The sequence below is a fragment of the Kogia breviceps genome, chromosome 5, assembly GCF_026419965.1.
Source record: "Kogia breviceps isolate mKogBre1 chromosome 5, mKogBre1 haplotype 1, whole genome shotgun sequence".
Lineage (NCBI taxonomy): Eukaryota > Metazoa > Chordata > Mammalia > Artiodactyla > Physeteridae > Kogia > Kogia breviceps.
In genome coordinates this window covers 67156051-67175172 of record NC_081314.1, presented here as the reverse complement: position 1 = coordinate 67175172, position 19122 = coordinate 67156051, and the positions used below count along the sequence as shown (strand labels likewise).

General features: G+C 51.7%; 3 protein-coding genes across 7 annotated transcripts in view; 2 read left to right on the top strand and 1 right to left on the bottom strand.

Moving 5' to 3' along the window:
* The window catches only part of ECE2 (endothelin converting enzyme 2), a 32402-nt gene extending 17912 nt beyond the window's left edge, over positions 1-14490 (bottom strand). Inside the window, exons 1-4 of one of the 2 annotated variants that reach the window (XM_059064267.2) lie at positions 14383-14490; positions 13056-13588; positions 8596-8879; positions 6684-8065 (exon numbers count right to left, since the gene is read on the bottom strand). In XM_059064267.2, coding sequence (XP_058920250.1) covers positions 7778-8065; positions 8596-8879; positions 13056-13251 — 768 coding nt within the window. In that variant the 5' untranslated portion in view covers positions 13252-13588; positions 14383-14490 and the 3' untranslated portion in view covers positions 6684-7777. Of the gene's footprint in view, positions 1-6683; positions 8066-8595; positions 8880-13055; positions 13589-14382 lie in introns of those variants that run through there. The other variant, XM_059064268.2, reaches the window with a different exon arrangement.
* CAMK2N2 (calcium/calmodulin dependent protein kinase II inhibitor 2) lies at positions 4801-6220 on the top strand. The gene is made up of 2 exons (XM_059064269.2): positions 4801-5181; positions 6075-6220. The coding sequence occupies exons 1-2, from the start codon at positions 5013-5015 to the stop codon at positions 6143-6145; spliced, it is 240 nt and encodes a 79-aa protein (XP_058920252.1). The 5' UTR covers positions 4801-5012; the 3' UTR covers positions 6146-6220.
* On the top strand, positions 13878-19070 carry ALG3 (ALG3 alpha-1,3- mannosyltransferase). 4 transcript variants are annotated; one of them, XR_010840704.1, is made up of 9 exons: positions 13878-14220; positions 15870-15969; positions 16067-16214; positions 16324-16484; positions 16976-17096; positions 17520-17725; positions 17866-17963; positions 18536-18678; positions 18822-19070. XR_010840704.1 is itself a non-coding variant. In XM_067034127.1 (9 exons), the coding sequence occupies exons 1-9, from the start codon at positions 13878-13880 to the stop codon at positions 18982-18984; spliced, it is 1464 nt and encodes a 487-aa protein (XP_066890228.1). In that variant the 3' UTR covers positions 18985-19070. The 4 variants fall into 4 exon arrangements, 3 of the variants coding, with proteins under 3 accessions (XP_066890228.1, XP_058920027.1, XP_058920026.1); XM_067034127.1 differs by having other exon boundaries at positions 17866-17943; positions 18535-18678; XM_059064043.2 differs by having other exon boundaries at positions 14045-14257; positions 17866-17943; positions 18535-18678.
* Positions 19071-19122: the final 52 nt, after the last annotated feature.

The following is a 19122-nucleotide window of genomic DNA, read 5'->3' as shown; positions in this document are numbered from 1 at the left end:
CACCAGGGAAGTCCCAGATTCTACTTCTTGATTGGAAGAACTATTAAATATTTGGGCCACTTTTCTCCTACAACAAATGTTCATGTCAGCACTGTCTATAATAACAAAAAAAATGGGAGGGGATTCAATGTCTGAGAGTAGAGGACTTGTTAAATAAATCAAACATCCATACAATGGGATACAATGCAACATTTACAAATGATAGAAAAGAAGAGTTAATACTATCGGGAAATGTTCTCCATATAGAGTTAAGTGGAGGAGAAAAAGAATTATAAAATCTCATTTTATTGAAGTAAAAAAGCACAGGTTAAAAAAAGATTGGAAGGACATGCAACAAAATGTGAATCTGAATATATCTAATGATGAGGTTACTTTTAACTTCTTCTTTATGCTTTTCTGTATAATAGCTAACAATTCTATTGTCTAGCACTTACCTAAGCATTTTATGTATGTTAACTTATTTAATCCTCACAATGACCCAATGAAATAGACTCTACCAATATCACTGTCCAGATGAGGAACGTACAACACAGGGAAGCTTAATAACATACCTAAAAGTCACACATCAGGGAGAAGGCAGATCCTTGATTTGAATCTAAACTCCATGCTGTTAACTACTAATCTCCTTTCTAAGTCAACTGATTTGTCTAGGGTCAGAGTGTGATGTTTGATAAATGGACTATATCATGGGTTTTAAACCTTTTTTTAAAAAAATCACTAAAACCTTTTTATTGCAAATATAATATACTCCAGAGGTATATAGAATAAAAGATGAACTTCATTCTGCCAGGATCCCAGTACCATCCTCAGAGATAAACATTATTAGCAATTGGGTATGTATCCTTCCTGCTCTTTCTTTTATATGCATTTATATACCTAAATTCACTGTTGTGTGTGTGTGGGTAAGTGTGCATACATATGTTTACACAGATATAAAATCATACTCTACACTTGTTATTTGGTGATATTTTGGCAGGCCTTGGAGATCTTACTATGTCAATCCACACAGATGTGCTTCATTCTTTTTTGTGATTTATCAGCTTCTGCTAAATAGAAGAGTCCCAGAAATACCTTCATGGTGTAGGCTTCCCTTGAGTGGACAGGGTGGGAGCAAAGGGTCCGGGGAGAGCTTAAGGAAGCAGAAACATGATCATGAGAGATGTGAAAAGATGACCCCAAAATACTTGTAACTGATTGTATTTGTTTCCTAGGACTGCTGTAACAAAGTACCATGAACTGGGTGGCTTAAAACAGAAACTTATAATGAACTCCCTGGCCAGTTGTTAGGATGGTTAGGATGATGGACTTCCACTGCAGGAGCCGTGGGTTTGATCCCTGGTTGGGGAACTAATGCCGCGTGGTGCAGCCAAAAAAAAAAAAAAACAAACCCAGAAACTTATTCTCTTACAGTTCCAGAAGTGAGAAGTCCAAAATCTAGACAGGGCCATGTTCTCTCAGAAGGCCCTAGGGAAGAATCCTTCTTTGCCTCTTCCATCTTCTTGTGGCTCCCAGCAACACTATGTGTTCCTTGGCTCGCAGCCACATCACTCCTATCTCTGCTTCTTCATGAGGCCTTCTCATGTGTGTATATGTCTTGTTCACTTGTCCTCTTCTTACAAAGACACCAGTGATTGAATATAGGGCCCACCCTAATCCAGTATGACCTTAGCTTAATTTGGCTAATTAACATCTGCAAAGACCTTATTTCCAAATAAGGTCTATTCTGAAGTTGAAGGTAGACATGAATTTTAGGGGGGGACCCTGTTCAACCCACTACACAGGCCTACAGTTTCCACTTGAATAAAAATGTCATTTGGGCTTCCCTGGTGGCGCAGTGGTTGAGAGTCCGCCTGCCGATGCAGGGGACATGGGTTTGTGCCCTGGTCTGGGAGGATCCCACATGCCGCAGAGCGGCTGGGCCCGTGAGCTATGGCCGCTGAGCCTGCGCGTCCGGAGCCTGTGCTCCGCAACAGGAGAGACCACAACAGTGAGAAGCCCTCATACCACTAAAAAAAAAAAAAAAAAGTGTCATTAATACTCAATTGTCAAAAGGCATATTATTCTTCTGAGAATGTATGGATTAATCCCACTAGGTTTTGAGGGGCTTTCAAAAGAAATTCAATGCATTTTCACAAAAGTCCAAGCAAACTTTACTTCATTTTAGCTGTGAAAATGAATTTTCATCTCATGGTCAGGGATGCAGAACATCAGAATTTAAGTGAAGGAGCATAATTTAAAGAACTCTCTCCAGGGCTTCCCTGGCGGTGCAGTGGTTAAGAATCTGCCTGCCAATGCAGGGGACACGGGTTCAAGCCCTGCTCCGGGAAGCTCCCACATGCTGCGGAGCAACTAAGCCTGTGTTCCACAACTACTGAGCCTGTGCTCTAGAGCCCACGAGCCACAACTACTGAGCCCACAAGCCGCATCTACTGAAGCCCGCACTCTAGAGCCTGTGCTCTGCAACGAGAAGCCCACGCACCACAATGAACAGTAGCCCCTGCTTGTCGCAAATAGAGAAACCCTGCACGCAGCAACGAAGACCCAACGCAGCCAAAAATAATAAATAAATAAAAATAATTTATAAAAAAAACTCCCTCCAAATTTTCACAACATAGCTGAAACATATATTACTATATCTTTACAATTATTCACTTATGTCTTTTGCTTTAATCACAATCCAGCATGTAACTTACAGGACTAAGATTATTTAAGAAGGATCTCCAAGTTAAATTGTTGTTCCTCCAGTCTCCCTCATTCTGAGGGGAGAAACGAGAAATATTTCAGTTCCTCACCCAGTGCTCTCATCCTTTTCTTGGCAAGAACCTGGATGGCCCCTTTAGCATTTTTGGTAGGGGCAGCTCATTACCTCCTGAGACAAACCACTTCACCTCATGACAAGTTCATCTACAAAACTGTCATTATGTAGGCTCTATCATCTCTAGGCTTCACACTAGAACATGGAGGCTCAGAGAGGTATGCATATTTTGCAAATACATAAGAAAAAGATGGGAAGGATATATATGAAAGGTTTTGTGTGATTTTCCATATTTCCCTAAAAGGTTACAAATGAACTAATTTTTTAAAACTAATTGTGGGGCCATCAGTTCAAGGCCACACAGAAAGTGGCAGAGGCTGGATTGGAACCCATTGCTGGACAACCCCCCGCGGGGATGGAATTTTCTGGACTCTCTCCTAGTTACCCTGAGCTCCAGCTTCTCCTGTCCTTCCAGGTCTGGAGGCTCCTCTCACTCCAGCTGGGCCTCCACCTCCAGCTTCAGCCCTCATTCCAGAGACTAGGACACCGCAGAGGAGTGTTTGATAGGGATAGGATTGTGGTCTTGAGTGAGGCCTGTACAGAGGCAACTCTGGGACTTCCCAACCTCGTCCTGAGGGCAGCCACCATGGCATTCACTTTGTGTCCCCAGGACTAACACGTGGTGAGGAGTTGCTGGAGGAGGGAGAGTCAGCGCTAGTAGCTAAGTGATTTAGAGGGCGGGAGGAAAAGCGCTTCAGGGACGGTGGAGAACTCTCCGCCTCAAATATGGACTGAATGTCCGGATCATAATTACCCTTATCAGCGCTGTCGTCACTGTCACCGAATGTGAGACGCCCCCCTCCGCCAAGGCCAGAGACTGCGCCAGAGCCTCAGCGCGCTAGCGAGCAGGCGACGAAGCCGCTGACGGCCAGAGCTGCGGGGGGTGGGGGGGAGAAGAGGGTGCGTTACAGTCCTTGAGGCGAGAGCTGTTACGCTATGCACCGCACCCGGGGCGGAGGTGTCCTCTATCCCTCCCCCTCTACCTCCGGACACAAACTCGCGCGCGCGACGCGTCCTCAGGCGCTCCGGGCTTCCCCGCGTCACCTGCAGCCAGGGCGCCCCCCGCGACGCCGTCATTCATTCCTCCTACACTGCAAGCGCAGCGCGGGCCTCGGGGGCTAGGAGAACCGCAGGCGCAACGGGCGCTTTGAGCCCGAGTTTCGGCGGCGGCTGCAACAGCGCTGGGGGTGGAGGGCTGCCCTGGTGAGCGCGCGTCGGCCCAGTTACCGAGACTCCTCCAAGAAGAGGCCGAGAACCCCAGCTCTGTTGCAGGCGCCGAAACTCGGGCTCAAAGCGCCCGCCGCGCCCTGCGGTTCTCCCAGACCCAAAGGCCCCCATGTGTTACTACGGCACATAGAGGCCAAGAATGGAGACAGATACGGAAGAGCAGAGACACTTAAGAGATAGACGTAGACAGAGCCCATGACACAAAGAGATATGGGGCACTGAGACAGACACAGGCTGACACATGGAGATAGACTGACATATAAATAGGCACAGACAGAAACAGAGGGCAGTCAGAGAAACACAGGCTCCAGATGAACAGTTTAAGACCCGTAAAGCAACCCTGTAAAAGAGCGCGCCAGACCCGAAGAGCAACCCTATACAAGAGGGCGCCAACGGCGGGGGCACCACCTATTGGCCTGAGCTATTCCCGCGTCCTGCGGGTTCCCGCACATCTCCGCCGTACCGACCCCCGCCTCGCAGCGCTTCCGGTGTCCGCCTCCTGCACCCGTTGGCCGGTACCATTCGCCCAGCAGCCAGTCCCGCCAATGGCAGGACCCTGCCATTTTCGCTCCTTTTCCTCAGCAGAGAGCTGGGCCCGCTCCTGTCCGCACACCACCCCACCCCCGCGGCCGGCCTCCCTCCCTGCCCTGGCCGGTGTCTTCCCCACCTCCACTGCGCCCCGCCCGCCGCGCTCTGCGGCAGTCGGGCGCTCATCGTCATTCCGCTCTCGCCGCCGCCGCCCCCCCCGCCCCCAGCGCACCGCCCCCGCCCGGTCTCCGCCGCCGCCGCCGCCGCCTGCCCAGCGGCCCGGGAGGCGGAGGCGCGGGGGAGGAGGCCCCGCTTGGCTTCGCAGCCCCGGATGCTGCATGACTTCATCTTTCCGCCGGCTCCCCTGCTGAGCTAGGGCCGGTCCGGCAGCTAGCCCGCCGCCCGCGCCCCGCCGCAGTCCCGCGCCCACCCCGCACCCGCCATGTCCGAGATCCTGCCCTACAGTGAGGACAAGATGGGCCGCTTCGGCGCCGACCCCGAGGGCTCTGACCTCTCCTTCAGCTGCCGCCTGCAGGACACCAACTCCTTCTTCGCGGGCAACCAAGCCAAGCGACCCCCCAAGCTGGGCCAGATCGGCCGAGCCAAGAGAGGTACGCGGCCAGGGCCCGGAGTCGTCGCTTGACCCAGAAACCTTCCGCCGGGCGCCCCCCGGCTGCAGTTCCCCGCCAAGCGCCAGCAGCTCTTGCCGCAGACCAGCGCAGCCAGCCGCTCGCCGGCCGGGGTTGGAGGCGGGGGGGGTCCCTGCTGCAGTGTTGTGTCCCCCTCTTCCCCTATCCTGGGAAGGCAGTGCCCCGGATTCGATGCTCGCCACCTCTGGAAGTAGAGCCTTGGCACCCGGGCGAAGGGGAGGGGCCGGCCGGGGCATTTGGGGCTGCCTTAAGTGGGAACATGGGGCGACGGGCCGCTTCTTCGGGATCAAACGCTAAGTCGGTGTATGCTACGGAAGAACCTTCGGGTGGGGAGGGATGTCTGACTGGAGAATGGGCAGGGGGCCGGGGGTTCGCTTGTCCTGGTTGTTTGCATGGGGAAGGAGGGGGTCTGTTGGTGCCAATATCGAAAGAGGGGTTCTAGCCGCAAGAAGGTTAGGTTGGGGAGAGGGCTGGAATAGATGGAGATTCGGTTTGAGGAGGGAATTCTGTTGAAGTGAGGGTGGAAGAGGGGGATCCCATGAGCAAAAAGCTTTCCGATCAGCTCGGATGGAGGAGAGCTCAGACGGCGGGAGGGTTTGGACTGGAAGGTTGAACGGCTGGAGTCTTTGGAAGAGGGGCGTTCCTCCACAAGGAGAGGCGTTGGTCTGTGGGAGCTGGGGTCAGCAGTGGGTTGAGTCGGCAGGAGAGTTCGGACGGGGAGGTCACTGTAGCACGGAGGTCCGAGGGGCGTCTCTGGGCCACGGGCAGTAGCTGAGCGGGGCGCGAGGACCAGGGCCCCATTCTCGCCTCTGCCCCCCGAGGCCGCGCGGCTGACGCGCTTTCTCCCTGCGCAGTGGTGATCGAGGATGACCGGATAGACGACGTGCTGAAAGGGATGGGGGAGAAGCCGCCGTCCGGAGTGTAGACGCGCCGGCTCAGGCGGCGGGCTCCGGGCCCAGCCCCGCGGCGGCCAGGACCGCGGGCCGGCGATGCGGCTGCCGGCGCCCCCAGCCCCGGCCCAGGCGCCCGCGGGCGGGGGCTGCAGGGCCGCGCCGCTTTCGGGTCATAGTTGCTGCCGCCGCCGTCAGGCACTCCGGAGCTGTCCGCTTCAGCACCACGGCGGCGGCGATAGCTGCGGCGCGGACCGGCCCGGAGCCCGCCGCCGCGCACATGCACTTTAGAACCTCGGGCCGCAGCCCCACCCCGCACACCGGAACGGACAGAGACCCGCGGCCCTCAGCCCCGGCCCGTCCCCTCCCGCACGGCTCCCCTGCCCCGCCCCTCTCAGGCAGGTCTGGTCCGCAGACCGGCTGCCTGCCGGTGTCGGACCTCGCACGCGGCCAGGGATGTTTGGCTGCACATTTGCATGAGCTTCCCACCCACCTGAGCCCAGCCCTCCAGGCCGCTCCTCACCCTCCACCCCTGTCTGGCGTGACCCCAGCCTCAGCCTCTTTCTAAGGGACTTCCTCAGCACATTTGTATTTTTATATCCGACTCTTTGTTTACTGATTCCCCTCGTGGTTCATGCCCTCCCCTCACGGTCTCGGCCACGCTCTTCTGCGCCTGGCAGATAGGATGGGTGTTGAGGCTGGGATGGGACAAGCCCCCAACATGGTAACCAACCATATGACCAGTCTGCCCATGCCTGACCCCAGGCGGCTCTCTGGCAGACCCCTCCCCTCAAGGTATCAGCTTCCAAGGGCCCAGGTCTGATTTTACCTTGGACCCCTGCGTCCTGCCCCTGGGAATCCAAATGGGGGCTGCATTGCATCTTTGGATGACACCTGTAGCCCCAGCCCTGGAGATATTCTCAACCCCAGGGATGTCCTTTGTAAATGTTCCTCCATCCTCACTGTACCAGGAGTGTGTGAATAAACACAGACCCCCCCCCCCCCCCCCGTGTGTGCGTGTGTATGTAGCTGCTGCTTTGGTTTGCTATAGGAGCCAGCCCAAAATGGCTCCAATTCTTTTTGGGGAGGGGAGCAGATACTTGGGAATCTCAGGTGCATGTAACTGACAGAGAAGCATTGCCAAGTAAACACAGGCAGGTCAGCCTGGCCTGGGAACATCATTACAGCATGGCCTCCTTGGGTAAATAATACAACCTGAGCAGGATAGGTCACCAGAGTTGGGGCTGGAGCTGGGGTCAGAAGCAATCTAGATTCAGTCTGCAGCCTCCTATGAATAAATCCAGGTTGAATGGGGGTCAATAACAGGCCCCAGGGATGCAAGTCTCCAAGTCTGGCTGGCATGCACAGGGGTTGTACTGAGATTTGCGCCTGGGGATGAATCACTGATGGTTCAGTATGGTGGGGGAGGAAGTTGGGAATCCAGGAGAGATCTGAGGAGCCTAAGAAGGAAGTCAGAAACCTGAGATTTGGGATCTAGTTTGACCTAGCCTGTATTTTTTTCATGTGGGGCTGCTCCCATCAGCTCTGTCTTAGTTAGGCATGAGGCCCCTGGGATGTGGGCACTTTGGACCTGACCTTAAGCCCTGAGTCAGGAATTCCAAATACTTGAGCCTGGGGCAGAAAGGCAGGAGGCCATGCTTCTGGCCTCACAGCTCAATGGCACTGAGGAAGTCCTCATGATCTGAGTCCTGGAGGAAGCAGGGTGGGGTGGGAGGTCTAGGAGGTGAGAGGATCTGGGCCCCAAGGGCCAGCTGGGCCACAGTGAGCTCTTTGCCCTTCTGCATGAGGTAGAAATGGAAGTGGAAACCATTGCCATAGGTTGCATGCCTCAAGGACCAGCCGTAATGAGCTTGGGCATAGTGTCTTGTCCGAAAGTGGGGGGCAGCAGAGGTCATTGAGATGAACTGGCCCCCAGGGACCAGTACTCGGCTCACCTGAAAGGCAAATAGAGAAGCCATTGGTGAGAAGCCCATCTCCAGGTTCTCAAAGGTCAGTATGGCCCCAGATGCCCTCCCAGCGAAATCTCAGGTACTACCCTCCATCCAGTAGCTCAGGGCTCAGGGTTTTACATGGCAAAAGAGTGAGGCTTCATCTCTGCCCATGGTTGTTCCATGGGGGTAGGGCTATATTTTAAACAGGTAGGAGCATGGGAGTGATGTCAGGTGCAGGGGGCACTGCCTTCCTGTCAGCTGCTTACCTTCCCTACCTGGAACCTGACCGCTACCTCATCTCTATGGCAACACAGTATTCAATCCTCAGCCTCTGTGAGCCTGGCCACTCCAGCCCCCTACAATCTTGATCCAGCTTAACACCCCCTTCCTTCAGGTAACCATAGTCCTGAAGGGACCCACTACTTGTTCCAAAACATGCCTCCTTCTGGCTTCTGAGTTTTTCTAGTCTCCTAAAACCTTAACCCCTCATCTGCACCTCTTGATCAGCCGTCTTTCCCTTGGTGCTCCCTCACCTCACTCAGCACCTGGTCCACAGTGTGGATACCTTCAGAGGAGACATTCCAGGGATCCTGTTCTCCAGTCAACAGGGCATCCAGCGTGCCCTTCTCGAGTACCACGTCAAAGGAGCCACTGGGGAAGCCCAGTGCCCGCACGTCCATGGTCTCCCAGCGCAGCTTGGGCACATGGGAATATCGAGCCCGCATGGCAGCCACCACTACTGATGAGTAGTCCACACTGGTCACATCAGGGAAGCCCCCAAGGAATAGTTCGTAGCTCAGGGCACTGTTTCCACAGCCTGGGGTGAGAAGGGGTGGATGACAAAAGGTCGAGGTTAGCTTTGGTTCTCACCTCCCCAATTATCCATCCACTCTTGGCCTGTTTTCTCTCAGCTCAAACCCTCCCGTACTGAGGGAGAAGCAGCATGGTACAAGAGCATGAACCTTAGAGTCATACAGATCTGGGCACATATCCTGGCTCTACCATTCCTGGCTGTGTGGACTAAAGCAAGTCGTTTACATACTAGGAACTTGGATTTCCTAGTCAGAAAAATGAAGATAACAATACCTAGCCTACATGTAGGATGTGATGTTCTAAATTTAAAAACTAAACAGCTGAAGAGTAGGAACTTTGAACTTAGGAGTTCAAAGATTTGGGTTCTGATATCTCTCGTCATACAGCCACGGCAAGTCATTCAACTCAGCCTCAGTTTCCTCAGACTCAAAATGGGGATAATATTGGCATCATAATATTATTAATAGGATAATGCTAGTATTATCCTAATTCCTAACTTCTCAGAGATCCTTTGATGATATCAGCCCTGGGAAGACTTCATGTTATTAGGGGTTTTTATCTTAATTCTCTTTCCAAGGCAGAATTAACAAGTGAAGGGGAAACTAAGTGGGGACACACAGTGGAGATGATTCCTTGTAATTTCTTCATGTATGATTGAGCGCCACATATTGGGTTCTGCTGATGAATAAAGCGCTTCTGCCCTCAAGGAGCTGATGCTCTGGTGAGAGGAACAGATGTGTAGTCAGGCAACTGCCACATAATGCAATGAGAGTTTCAATAGGGACAGGCTGCAGGAGCACATAGGAGAGTCCCTGTCCCCACCTTAGATGGGTGGGCCAACAGGATCAGGGGAACTGACAACCAGTCAGAGTCTTGAAGAATCATAACACTCTGGTGGGAAGTGCCCGGAAAGCAGTCCCAAAGTGGTGGAGGGTGGAGGTTAGAGGAGTGGATGTGGACCTACTGCCTAGTGGTCATGGCTTCCTTCAAAGATCTGTTGGCCTCTTCCAGGCACTCTTGTGGTATCAGCCCAAGAACAGGCCTGGATGACAGTTCTTGGTGGCCTCACATGGGGATCCCCAGATCTTGGGATTAGATTGCCTTTAATCCCAATTTGCCTCCCTAAGAGGATCACAGAATCAGATGCTGGGATAGCCCTAATCTAGCAGGCAGAGCTTGGCACCTGGACAGGTGCCAGAGACTGCTGGCTGGTCCTCGGCTGCCCCTTCTTGTGTTCCTCCTCAGGCTCTGGGGCTCAGGAAGAGTACAATCTTACCTGGGAAAACCCAATGTGTGCGTCCCAACACTGGAACCACAAGAGGCTCTTGGACGGGAGGTGAGAGTTGCTGATTAGGAGACTCTAACCCAGTTCAGCCTGAAATCCCACTGGGTTCTCTGACCACAGTGCCTTCATCACCCAACACCTGACCTCATATGCCTGCAGAGCTCTGCCTAACTGTGGACAAACCCAAATTTCCTTCCTTTGTTCCCTTTGGTACAGGAATGGTATCTCCCAAAACAACTTTATTAAAGATGAAGGGAAAATAAAACTTGACCACAGGGCCAGTTATGCCTACAAAGCAGTGATTTGGGGCTAACAACTACAATGAGGCTTGGAACCGCCACTGCTTCCCTAGGTGGGGCCTTAGGGAAGGAGAGCTTTGGAGAATTGAGCCAGATCCAAGAACCCATCATATGGGAGCCCAGAGCCATGTGGATGCTATCCCAACACCAAGAGACTGAAGTGTAAACCAGAATACCAATTCGCTTATTTATAATAGGAAAAAATAGCCATCATGGGGTCTGGACAGTCAATCCTCTGGTCAGTCCCTTGTGTCTCTATAAGAAATACAAATTGAAGCCAAATTATAATCAGAAGATTCTACAGATCACGGAGTCAAGGAAGAAGAGAGAATCAGAGAAGTATAATGACAGCAAAACTGGGACGGCCACATGAACTCATCTGTAATGAGGAATCTAGCCATAGGGACCAAACACACAAGTCTTCAGGCAAGGCACTTTTTCTCCAAGCAGTCCTGGAGAAAGTGCCTCTCTGACTCCCATTTTCAATAATAATAATGATAGCTAACAGTTTTTGAACACTGGGTTCCATGCTAAGTACTTTATAAGGATTATCTCAGTTTATTTTTCCAGTAGCTCTATACTGAAGATTCTATTATAACAAACATCGCCATTTTCTAGTTGTGACACCAACTGTATAGCCTGAAAGGCCTAAAATATTTACTATTTGGCCATTTTTCAGAAAAAGTTTACTGAACCCTAACCCAGTAGTTCTCATAATATTTATCACTAACCTCTAGGGGTTGCCATGAGGATTAAATAAGTTAGAAAGGGTTCACCACATTCCCTAGCACCTACCAGGTGTTCAATTTGTTTGTTTAAGTGGAATGTAACATAGGGTACCCCCCAAGCTGTGGGTCCTGTTATTAGATCTTGGGAATCCTGTCTGGAAAGTTTTTCTTTTTTCTTTTTCTTTTTTTTAATTTTTTGCAGTACGCGGGCCTCTCTCACTGTTGTGGCCTCTCCCGTTGCGGAGCACAGGCTCCGGATGCGCAGGCTCAGAGGCCGTGACTCACGGGCCCAGCCGCTCCGCGGCATGTGGGATCTTCCCGGACCGGGACACGAACCCGTGTCCCCTGCATCGGCAGGCGGACACTCAACCACTGCGCCACCAGGGAAGCCCTCTTTTTGATTTTTAGACTTTTCCCTCCTCTATCCAGAAAAGGATATCTCCCAGTCGGGCAGAATTTAAGGCAGTGTTACTCTGCCAATTACCAGCATGAGAATCAGCCTGTGCGCTTGTTGAAAATACAGGCCCTAGGACCCGCCTTAGACCATCCCTGGAATTATATACTCAGAGTGGGGTCCAGTTTTCCAGGTTATTACACTAAAGCTTGAAAAACAAAAATCTATGGTAAATCTGTAAATAAACACAATGGTTTAAAGCCACAAAATTCAAGAGAGGTTTTACCTCTAGGGGGAAAAGGTTTGGGGGACCACACAGAAAACCTTGGATATACAAGGCTTTTTATTTTGTCAGGCTTTTTTCTCGTTATCTTTCATACTCACTCAATCATCTTAAAAACCTGATAATTAAGTACGTACTCTTATTTTTTTTTTTTTAAGGCTGAGAAAATGGAGGCACAGAAATTTAAGTATTTTGCCCATGATTCCACAGCTAAGATGACATGTGCTGAGATCCCTACATAATTAGCTGCCTCTAGGGTTCAAGTTCTTAAGCACTTTCTAGTCCTAGGAATGCTGTATTTCTCAAACCGAGTAGGGTATACACACACATTCAAGTTATTATTTATACCTTACATATATACTGTATTATAAATGTCTCATATATGTGAAATATTTCACTTAATACATGGTTTTTAAAATAGCAAAATAAAAACTATAATTGGAAGGAAATCCGTTGTTTAATCAAACTTCACTGGAGCCCCCAAGGCTGGCAGTGGAAGAGAACCCCAAGGGGGGCAAGTGGACCTCTCAGAGCCTCACCTGAAACCCCAGTACTTGTTCCTTCTGGGGAGTCACACCAATCTCGGCTGCAATCTCCCCTCAGAGAGAGCTGTCCTCATCCTCACTGCACACGGTGGGAAGGGGATGGGGTGGAGGGGTGGGGACGACGACGACATGGGACCAAGTTTCAGTTATAGCTTGGAGAGTCAAGAGATAACTCTCTAGACGACAATGGCTCATGGTGCCCAGTGGCGCACACAGAAAAGCGCTAGGCATTGCGCTCGAGGTGCCTGCACGTTCCTTATCCTACTTGATTTCGCAGTTCCATTTCTAGAAGTGAATCCGGGGCTCAGAACAGGTTCCTAATTTGTCCTAAGTCCTACAGTCAACTAGCGCTGGGACTTGAACTAGTTACTGTGAACTCTCCAGTGCTCGAGGCTGCCTCCCCAGGGTCCGGAAAGGGGTCATGGGTCACCTACCACACTCAGACTCGGAGAGACTCTTTCTCCTGCGGGTCCCCGGACTAAGAATCTCTTGGCTCCTGTTTGCCCTGGCTAAATACTGCCGAGATTCTAAAGGTACTGGATCCTGACTTCTGACTAGGGAGTCCTCTGAGAGGGGCAGGCAGGAGCGAGGGGCGGGGCCAGTCCAACCAGCTCCACCTGGGCTGGGCAGCCCCCGGACTACCCACCTAGCACGAGGATACGGTCCTCCGGCCTCAGCTCCGGCTCTAAGAGGTCACGGAAGGAAGAGAAGTCCCCGAACCACTCGTAGGGAGCAGAGTCGGCAGCGCCCCGGTAGCGCTGGTCCCAGTACTGGACCTCGCGGTACCCACAGTTCTTCTCTGGTAACTCCGGCAGCGGCGCCCAGGCCCCAGGACAGGCCATGATCGCGGCTGCCGGGCCTTGAAGGCAACTGGCCCCCACCTCTAGGCGGGGCTTGACCCCTTATGTAGCCAATTGGAATGGCTGCATATAGGAGGCGGGACTTTTGTGTCTCCGCCCAGCACCAGCAGTTGCTCAACATAAACACGTGGAGCTTCCGTCCTCTGCTAAGCGCTCTTGGAAGAATCCTCCGGGTGGGAAAATAATATCGTCCAGACCCCGAATCCTCTGGATTCGCTGCTCACTAACTTCTGAGAGCCACACAGTCATGGTGTCAGACTCACTCCGGCTCGTCATTGCCCCTCTCGTATCTTCAGTTTGGCTCCTTCCATAAAGAAGTCTGAAAATTAATGAAACATTCATTTCTTCCTAGTTTTGAGCACCCGAAAGGCTCTGGGGGTTGGCGGGAGTAGCGCGGACAGAGGTCTTGCTCTCCAGGAAAGACTGGCATGAACGCAGATATTACCAACATAGGCGAAGTTTTATGCTAGGCGGGGAAGGTGCGGAGGAGAGTGGGGAGACATGGCGTGGGCAGGAATGTTACTTTTCCGGGCAAACGTTCGATCCACATTAGCTCCTGTGTGCCCAGGGCTAAGAATGTACTGGGGAGTAAGACTATTCCTGCTCGTATGGAGCATGCAGTCCATCAGGGGAGACATGTGGAAGAAGTAGATATTACTGGAGTAAATAAGGACTCCGGCAACTCCAGTCAGCCCTTGGTCCGTTGGGGCACGCGGCGCGGGAAGCGGAACCTAAGTACCAAAGGGTCGGGCTTCCGGGGTAGCGGTCCCGCAAGTGCGGCGCACCTACAAGATGGCGGCAGGCCTGAGGAAGCGCGGCCGGGCAAGTCTCGCAGCTCGGCCGGTGGGACTGTGCGGGCAGTGGCTGCGGCGCGCCTGGCAAGAGCGGCGCCTAGTGCTGCTGGAACCGCGCTACACGCTGCTCGTGGCCACCTGCCTCTGCCTGGCGGAGGTGGGCATCACCTTCTGGGTCATTCACAGGGTGGCATGTGAGTGCGCCGAGTGGGAGAGGAGGGTGGGAAGGGGGACCGAACCCCCGACCAAAACTGGGACCCACGTTCGGAGCTCAGACTTAGACCCCTGATCCACTCAGTCATCAGTGGCAGACCCGTACCTTTTACCCAAATCCCAAGCCTGCTCCGCGGAGAGCCAAACCCGATCTTCATCCCTCCCAGAAAACCTGGGTCCAAGTTAATGGCTGCTGCTGCTGCTGCTTGTCTCTGTGGCTTTGAACACGTCACTTCCCTTGCTGTTTCTCACTCAATCTTCTCATCTGTTCAATTCTGAGGTCTGGAAGTCTCAGTGATGGCATTTTGTGACCGTTTGAGTCCGTTTGGCATTATTGGTGACTCCTCTCCAGGCTGAAAACACTGGATTTAAGGCTTACTTGCTAAAGACCATTAATTCAATACATATTTATTGAGTGCTTATTATATGGCTTACAGTATGCTAGGTACCAAGGGTATAGCGGTGAAAAAGATAGACATTTCCTACTTGCATGCGTGGGCCTGGACAAAGATAACAGAAAATTACAACACATCATATTCATCATGATGGTAGTAGACAGGGTGCTATAAAGGACATAGGAGGGCACTTAATGCAGACTTGAAGCAGAGAAGGCTTCCGAGAGTCCTCCTCGAAAGATAAGAGCTAGTTCCTTGAGGAAAGAGACAAAAGGGGTGTGTGGGGGGGAAGAGTACTCTAGGCAGAGAGAATCCTGTATCAAAGAGCTCCTATCAAAAGAGAAAGTCTATTTCCTTTGAGGAACTGAAAGAATTTTTTTAGAGCTGGAACACAGAAATCAGGTGAGGGTAGTACTAAGAGATGAGATTGCAGAAGTCGAGACAAGATCATGAAGGAATCTGTAAGCTGTGTTAGGGAGATAGTTAGCATGGTGGTTAAGAATTTAGAGCTCCATGTGTTCCAATCTCAGCTTTACCCTTCCTAGCTCACTGTTCTTGAGCTAGTCACTTAACCTTATTAATTCATAATTTCATCTTCTAAAAATGGGAAGAATAGAATTTGGTCTTTATCTTAAGAGCCTTGGGGAATCATTGAAGTGTTTTAAGCAGAGAAATGTGATATGATTTCTATTATAGGATGAGCTCTCTGGTTGCAGGGTGGAAAATATATTGTAGTGGGGTGAAAGTGGAAGCTGAGAGCCTAGTTAGGGAGCTCTTGCACCATTGTGGCTAGAGATTATGTTAAGCCCAAATTTGAGTGCATGATAGCAGAGAAAGATGAGATAGTAGAGATATTTAGGATAAAGAATAGGCAGGACTTGGTGACTTGGGGTTGGAAATGAAAGAGAAGGAAGTATCAAAGGTGTTTGCCAGGTTTGTGACTTGAGCAGCTGAGAGGTTAATGGTACCATTCATGGAACCCAGGAAGGGGAGCAGATTTGGAGTGGAAGGTTATGAGTTCCATTACAGACATGTTTGAGTTTGAGATACATGGGTTCACCCAGAGAACGTCAGATAGGCCTTTAGAGAAGGGGTTGTGATAGAAGTCCCGAGGATGAGCTGGAACCCTGTGCTTTGATGGGCTGAGGCAGAGAAATTCTGAACCTGGAAGTAACCAAACCATCCTGTCCTTTTCCAGATACAGAGATTGATTGGAAAGCCTACATGGCTGAGGTGGAGGGCGTCATCAATGGCACCTATGACTATACTCAACTGCGGGGTGACACTGGACCTCTTGTGTGAGTGGGGATAGGTGGTTCAGTGAGGATGGGAGGGGCTGACTGGATGCCAGGCCGGATAGCTTGACCCAGACTCACGTTCTTTCTCCTCTTCCAGATACCCAGCCGGCTTTGTGTACATCTTTATGGGGCTATACTATGCCACTGGCCGGGGCACTGACATCCGGATGGCCCAGCACATCTTCGCTGTGCTCTACCTGGCCACTTTGCTGCTTGTCTTCTTGATTTACCACCAGACCTGCAAGGTGAGTCCTCACTACCAGGAACAGGGGGCCCCAAACTGGGAGGGCTGGGGAGTGGGGATGGTTCAGTGTTGGTGAGCTGACCTTTTTCCCCACTGTGCCCACCTCTCAGGTACCTCCCTTCGTCTTTTTCTTCATGTGCTGTGCCTCTTACCGTGTCCACTCCATCTTTGTGCTGCGGCTCTTCAATGATCCAGTGGCCATGGTGCTGCTCTTCCTCAGTATCAACCTCCTGCTGGCCCAGCGCTGGAGCTGGGGCTGCTGGTGTTTCAGGTCAACACCCCTCCCTTCTGGCCCCCTCTTTCATTTTCTGTATTCCATCACTTTCTCCCCAGTTTTCTGCAGCAGAGGAAGTAAGGGAGTGGCCAGACAGTGTAGGTCAGTTAGGGCCATACTAGGTGAGTCCAGGATGTGTAGAAAGTCTTCACCCCCAGGCCCCCTACACACACACCCTCTTCCCATCCTCTGTTCCCTCCAGACAGCATCTGCTGTTGGGGTTGGTCATTGCACTTTCTAAATACTCAGTATATATTTGCTCACTCAGTCTGAGTGTACAGACAAGGTATCAGCACCCTCCTCCCAGCCTCCTCCCAGGCTTCCTTATCCTTCCTCCAGCAGTTCTGAGCATGAGTGCTCACCCTCTGCCTGGAGCTTGCTGGCAGGGGAGGGGAGGAGTTGCTGTGGTGATGGTGGGCTGTACATCTTTGGGTGGGGTGCATGGCCCTGGAGCTGATCTCCACTCTCCTCTCCTCTATCCACTGCAGCCTGGCAGTCTCTGTGAAGATGAATGTGCTGCTCTTCGCCCCTGGGTTACTATTCCTTCTACTCACGCAATTTGGCCTCCGTGGGGCCCTCCCCAAGCTGGGCATCTGTGCTGTCCTTCAGGTATTCCCTCCTTACCCTTTCCCTTTTCTAATGAAGCAGAGGCCACTCTGTCTGGCCTCCTTTCATCCTTGAGACTTCCTCAAAGCCAAGAGACAGAGTTTTGGAGTTGATTCTGATCTGGGCAGCCACCACCTCTAGGCTTTGGTTTCTTTAGCTGTCGAACAAGGGTGTTGAACTACATGGTCTCTGAGAGCCTTTCTAACTCTGCGCATTTATGACTTGGTGAATCCAAACTTAAAGCACTGTTATTACCTGCTTCTTTGGCCCAAGGCTCTTGTCTGGTGGGTGGGCTGGCTTTCTTGCTATTCCTAGTGGGAGTTAGGGAACCTCTGAGACCTATACCCTGTTCACCCTCCTCTCAGTGATTAGCATGAGGCTGAGGGTGAGCCTGGGCAGCTCTGTTGACATCACACCCATCCTCAGGTGGTGCTGGGGCTACCCTTCCTGCTGGAGAACCCCGTCGGCTATGTATCCCGCTCCTTTGACCTTAGCCGCCAGTTTCTCTTCCGCTGGACAGTGAACTGGCGATTCCTCCCCGAGGCCCTCTTCCTGCATCATGCCTTCCACCTGGCACTTTTGACTGCCCACCTCACCCTGCTCTTGCTCTTTGCCCTCTGCAGGTGGCACAGGTGAGAAAGGGGAGCAATTTCATGAGCAGACATGGGGGAAGGAGTGAAGGGCCTAGGCCTTAGGGGCTGCATGGGGAGATGTTGAGCTCCGCTTGGCCCACATTGGGGGCTTGATAAGTATCTCAATGGCTTCTCCCCAGGACAGGGGAAAGTATCCTGTCACTGCTGAAGGATCCCTCCAAAAGGAAGGTTCCACCCCAGCCTCTCACACCCAACCATATCCTTTAAACATGGGAAGGTAAGTCTTGCCCTCTCCAGCTGAAGTTGGGGTCCTGGTCAACTAGCTCTGCATGGCTGGTGACCTGGGAGAGGGAAAAGGAGGTAGCAGTAATAGCTACAGGGCCCATTCATAGGGCTCTTACCAATACTGTGCTGAGCACTTTACATATTTAAGCATTTTTTATTCTTTATTCTAAATATTTTGAGTTACCATTATGAGTGCTCACTCTCTGCCTGGTGCTGTCCTAAGAGATTTACATACATTCTAACATTTAAAGCTCACAAGAGACTCTGTTTTATCCTCATTTTACAGATTTTAAAATTAGGAAAATTAGGGCTTTAAGAAGTTAAGTAATTTGCCAAGGTCACTTAGCTAGTAAGTGACGACTCATTAGGCGTTAGGGCTCTAGATATTACTGCCTCCACATCAGACTGAGGAATAGGTCCAGAAAGGTTAAGAAACTTGCCCAGAGGTATGCATCTAGGAACAGCAGAGCCAAGGGGCTATCTGACCCCAAAACTTTTGTCCCTCTGCTTTGAAAACTCCCTACCCCTTCTGCTCCTGTCCTTGGCCTTGACCACCGCGTACAGATTGTTTCTGCCCTCTTCACCTCCAACTTCATTGGCATCTGCTTCAGCCGCTCCCTTCACTACCAGTTCTACGTCTGGTATTTCCACACATTGCCCTACCTCCTGTGGGCCATGCCTGCACGCTGGCTCACACACCTGCTCAGGTACCAGCTGGGATAACCTGGGGGCTTGGGAAGGGGTAGGGAGCTCCTCATCCCAAGACTGTGACCACGGAGGGGCAGGGGGTAAGCTGAAGTGCCACAGGCCTAGAATCTGGACAGACCTGGAGCTTATTTCTCATCTCCAGGTTGCTGGTGCTGGGGCTCATTGAGCTCTCCTGGAACACATACCCATCCACGTCCTGCAGCTCTGGTGCCCTGCACATGTGCCATGCTATCATCCTGCTACAGCTCTGGCTGGGCCCCCAGCCTTTCCCCAAGGCCATCCAGCGCAGCAAGAAAGCCCACTGAGATCCATCTCTTCCCCTCCAGTCTATTCTCAGGACCCTGGATGGGGATGGACTGTGTGCCCTTCCCAATAAACTTTACGAAGTCCACTTCTGTGCAGCCTACGTGGAGGTGCCTGGACCAAGCTGTGAGGGACAGGCA

Coding starts and splice junctions, on each gene's coding strand:
- CAMK2N2 (XM_059064269.2), top strand. CDS start 5,013: ATGTCCGAGATCCTGCCCTACAGTGAGGACAAGATGGGCCGCTTCGGC. Junction 5,182..6,074: donor GATCGGCCGAGCCAAGAGAG/GTACGCGGCCAG, acceptor CTCCCTGCGCAG/TGGTGATCGAGGATGACCGG.
- ALG3 (XM_067034127.1), top strand. CDS start 13,878: ATGGAGCATGCAGTCCATCAGGGGAGACATGTGGAAGAAGTAGATATT. Junction 15,970..16,066: donor GGTGACACTGGACCTCTTGT/GTGAGTGGGGAT, acceptor CTCCTCTTCCAG/ATACCCAGCCGGCTTTGTGT. Junction 16,215..16,323: donor TTTACCACCAGACCTGCAAG/GTGAGTCCTCAC, acceptor CCCACCTCTCAG/GTACCTCCCTTCGTCTTTTT.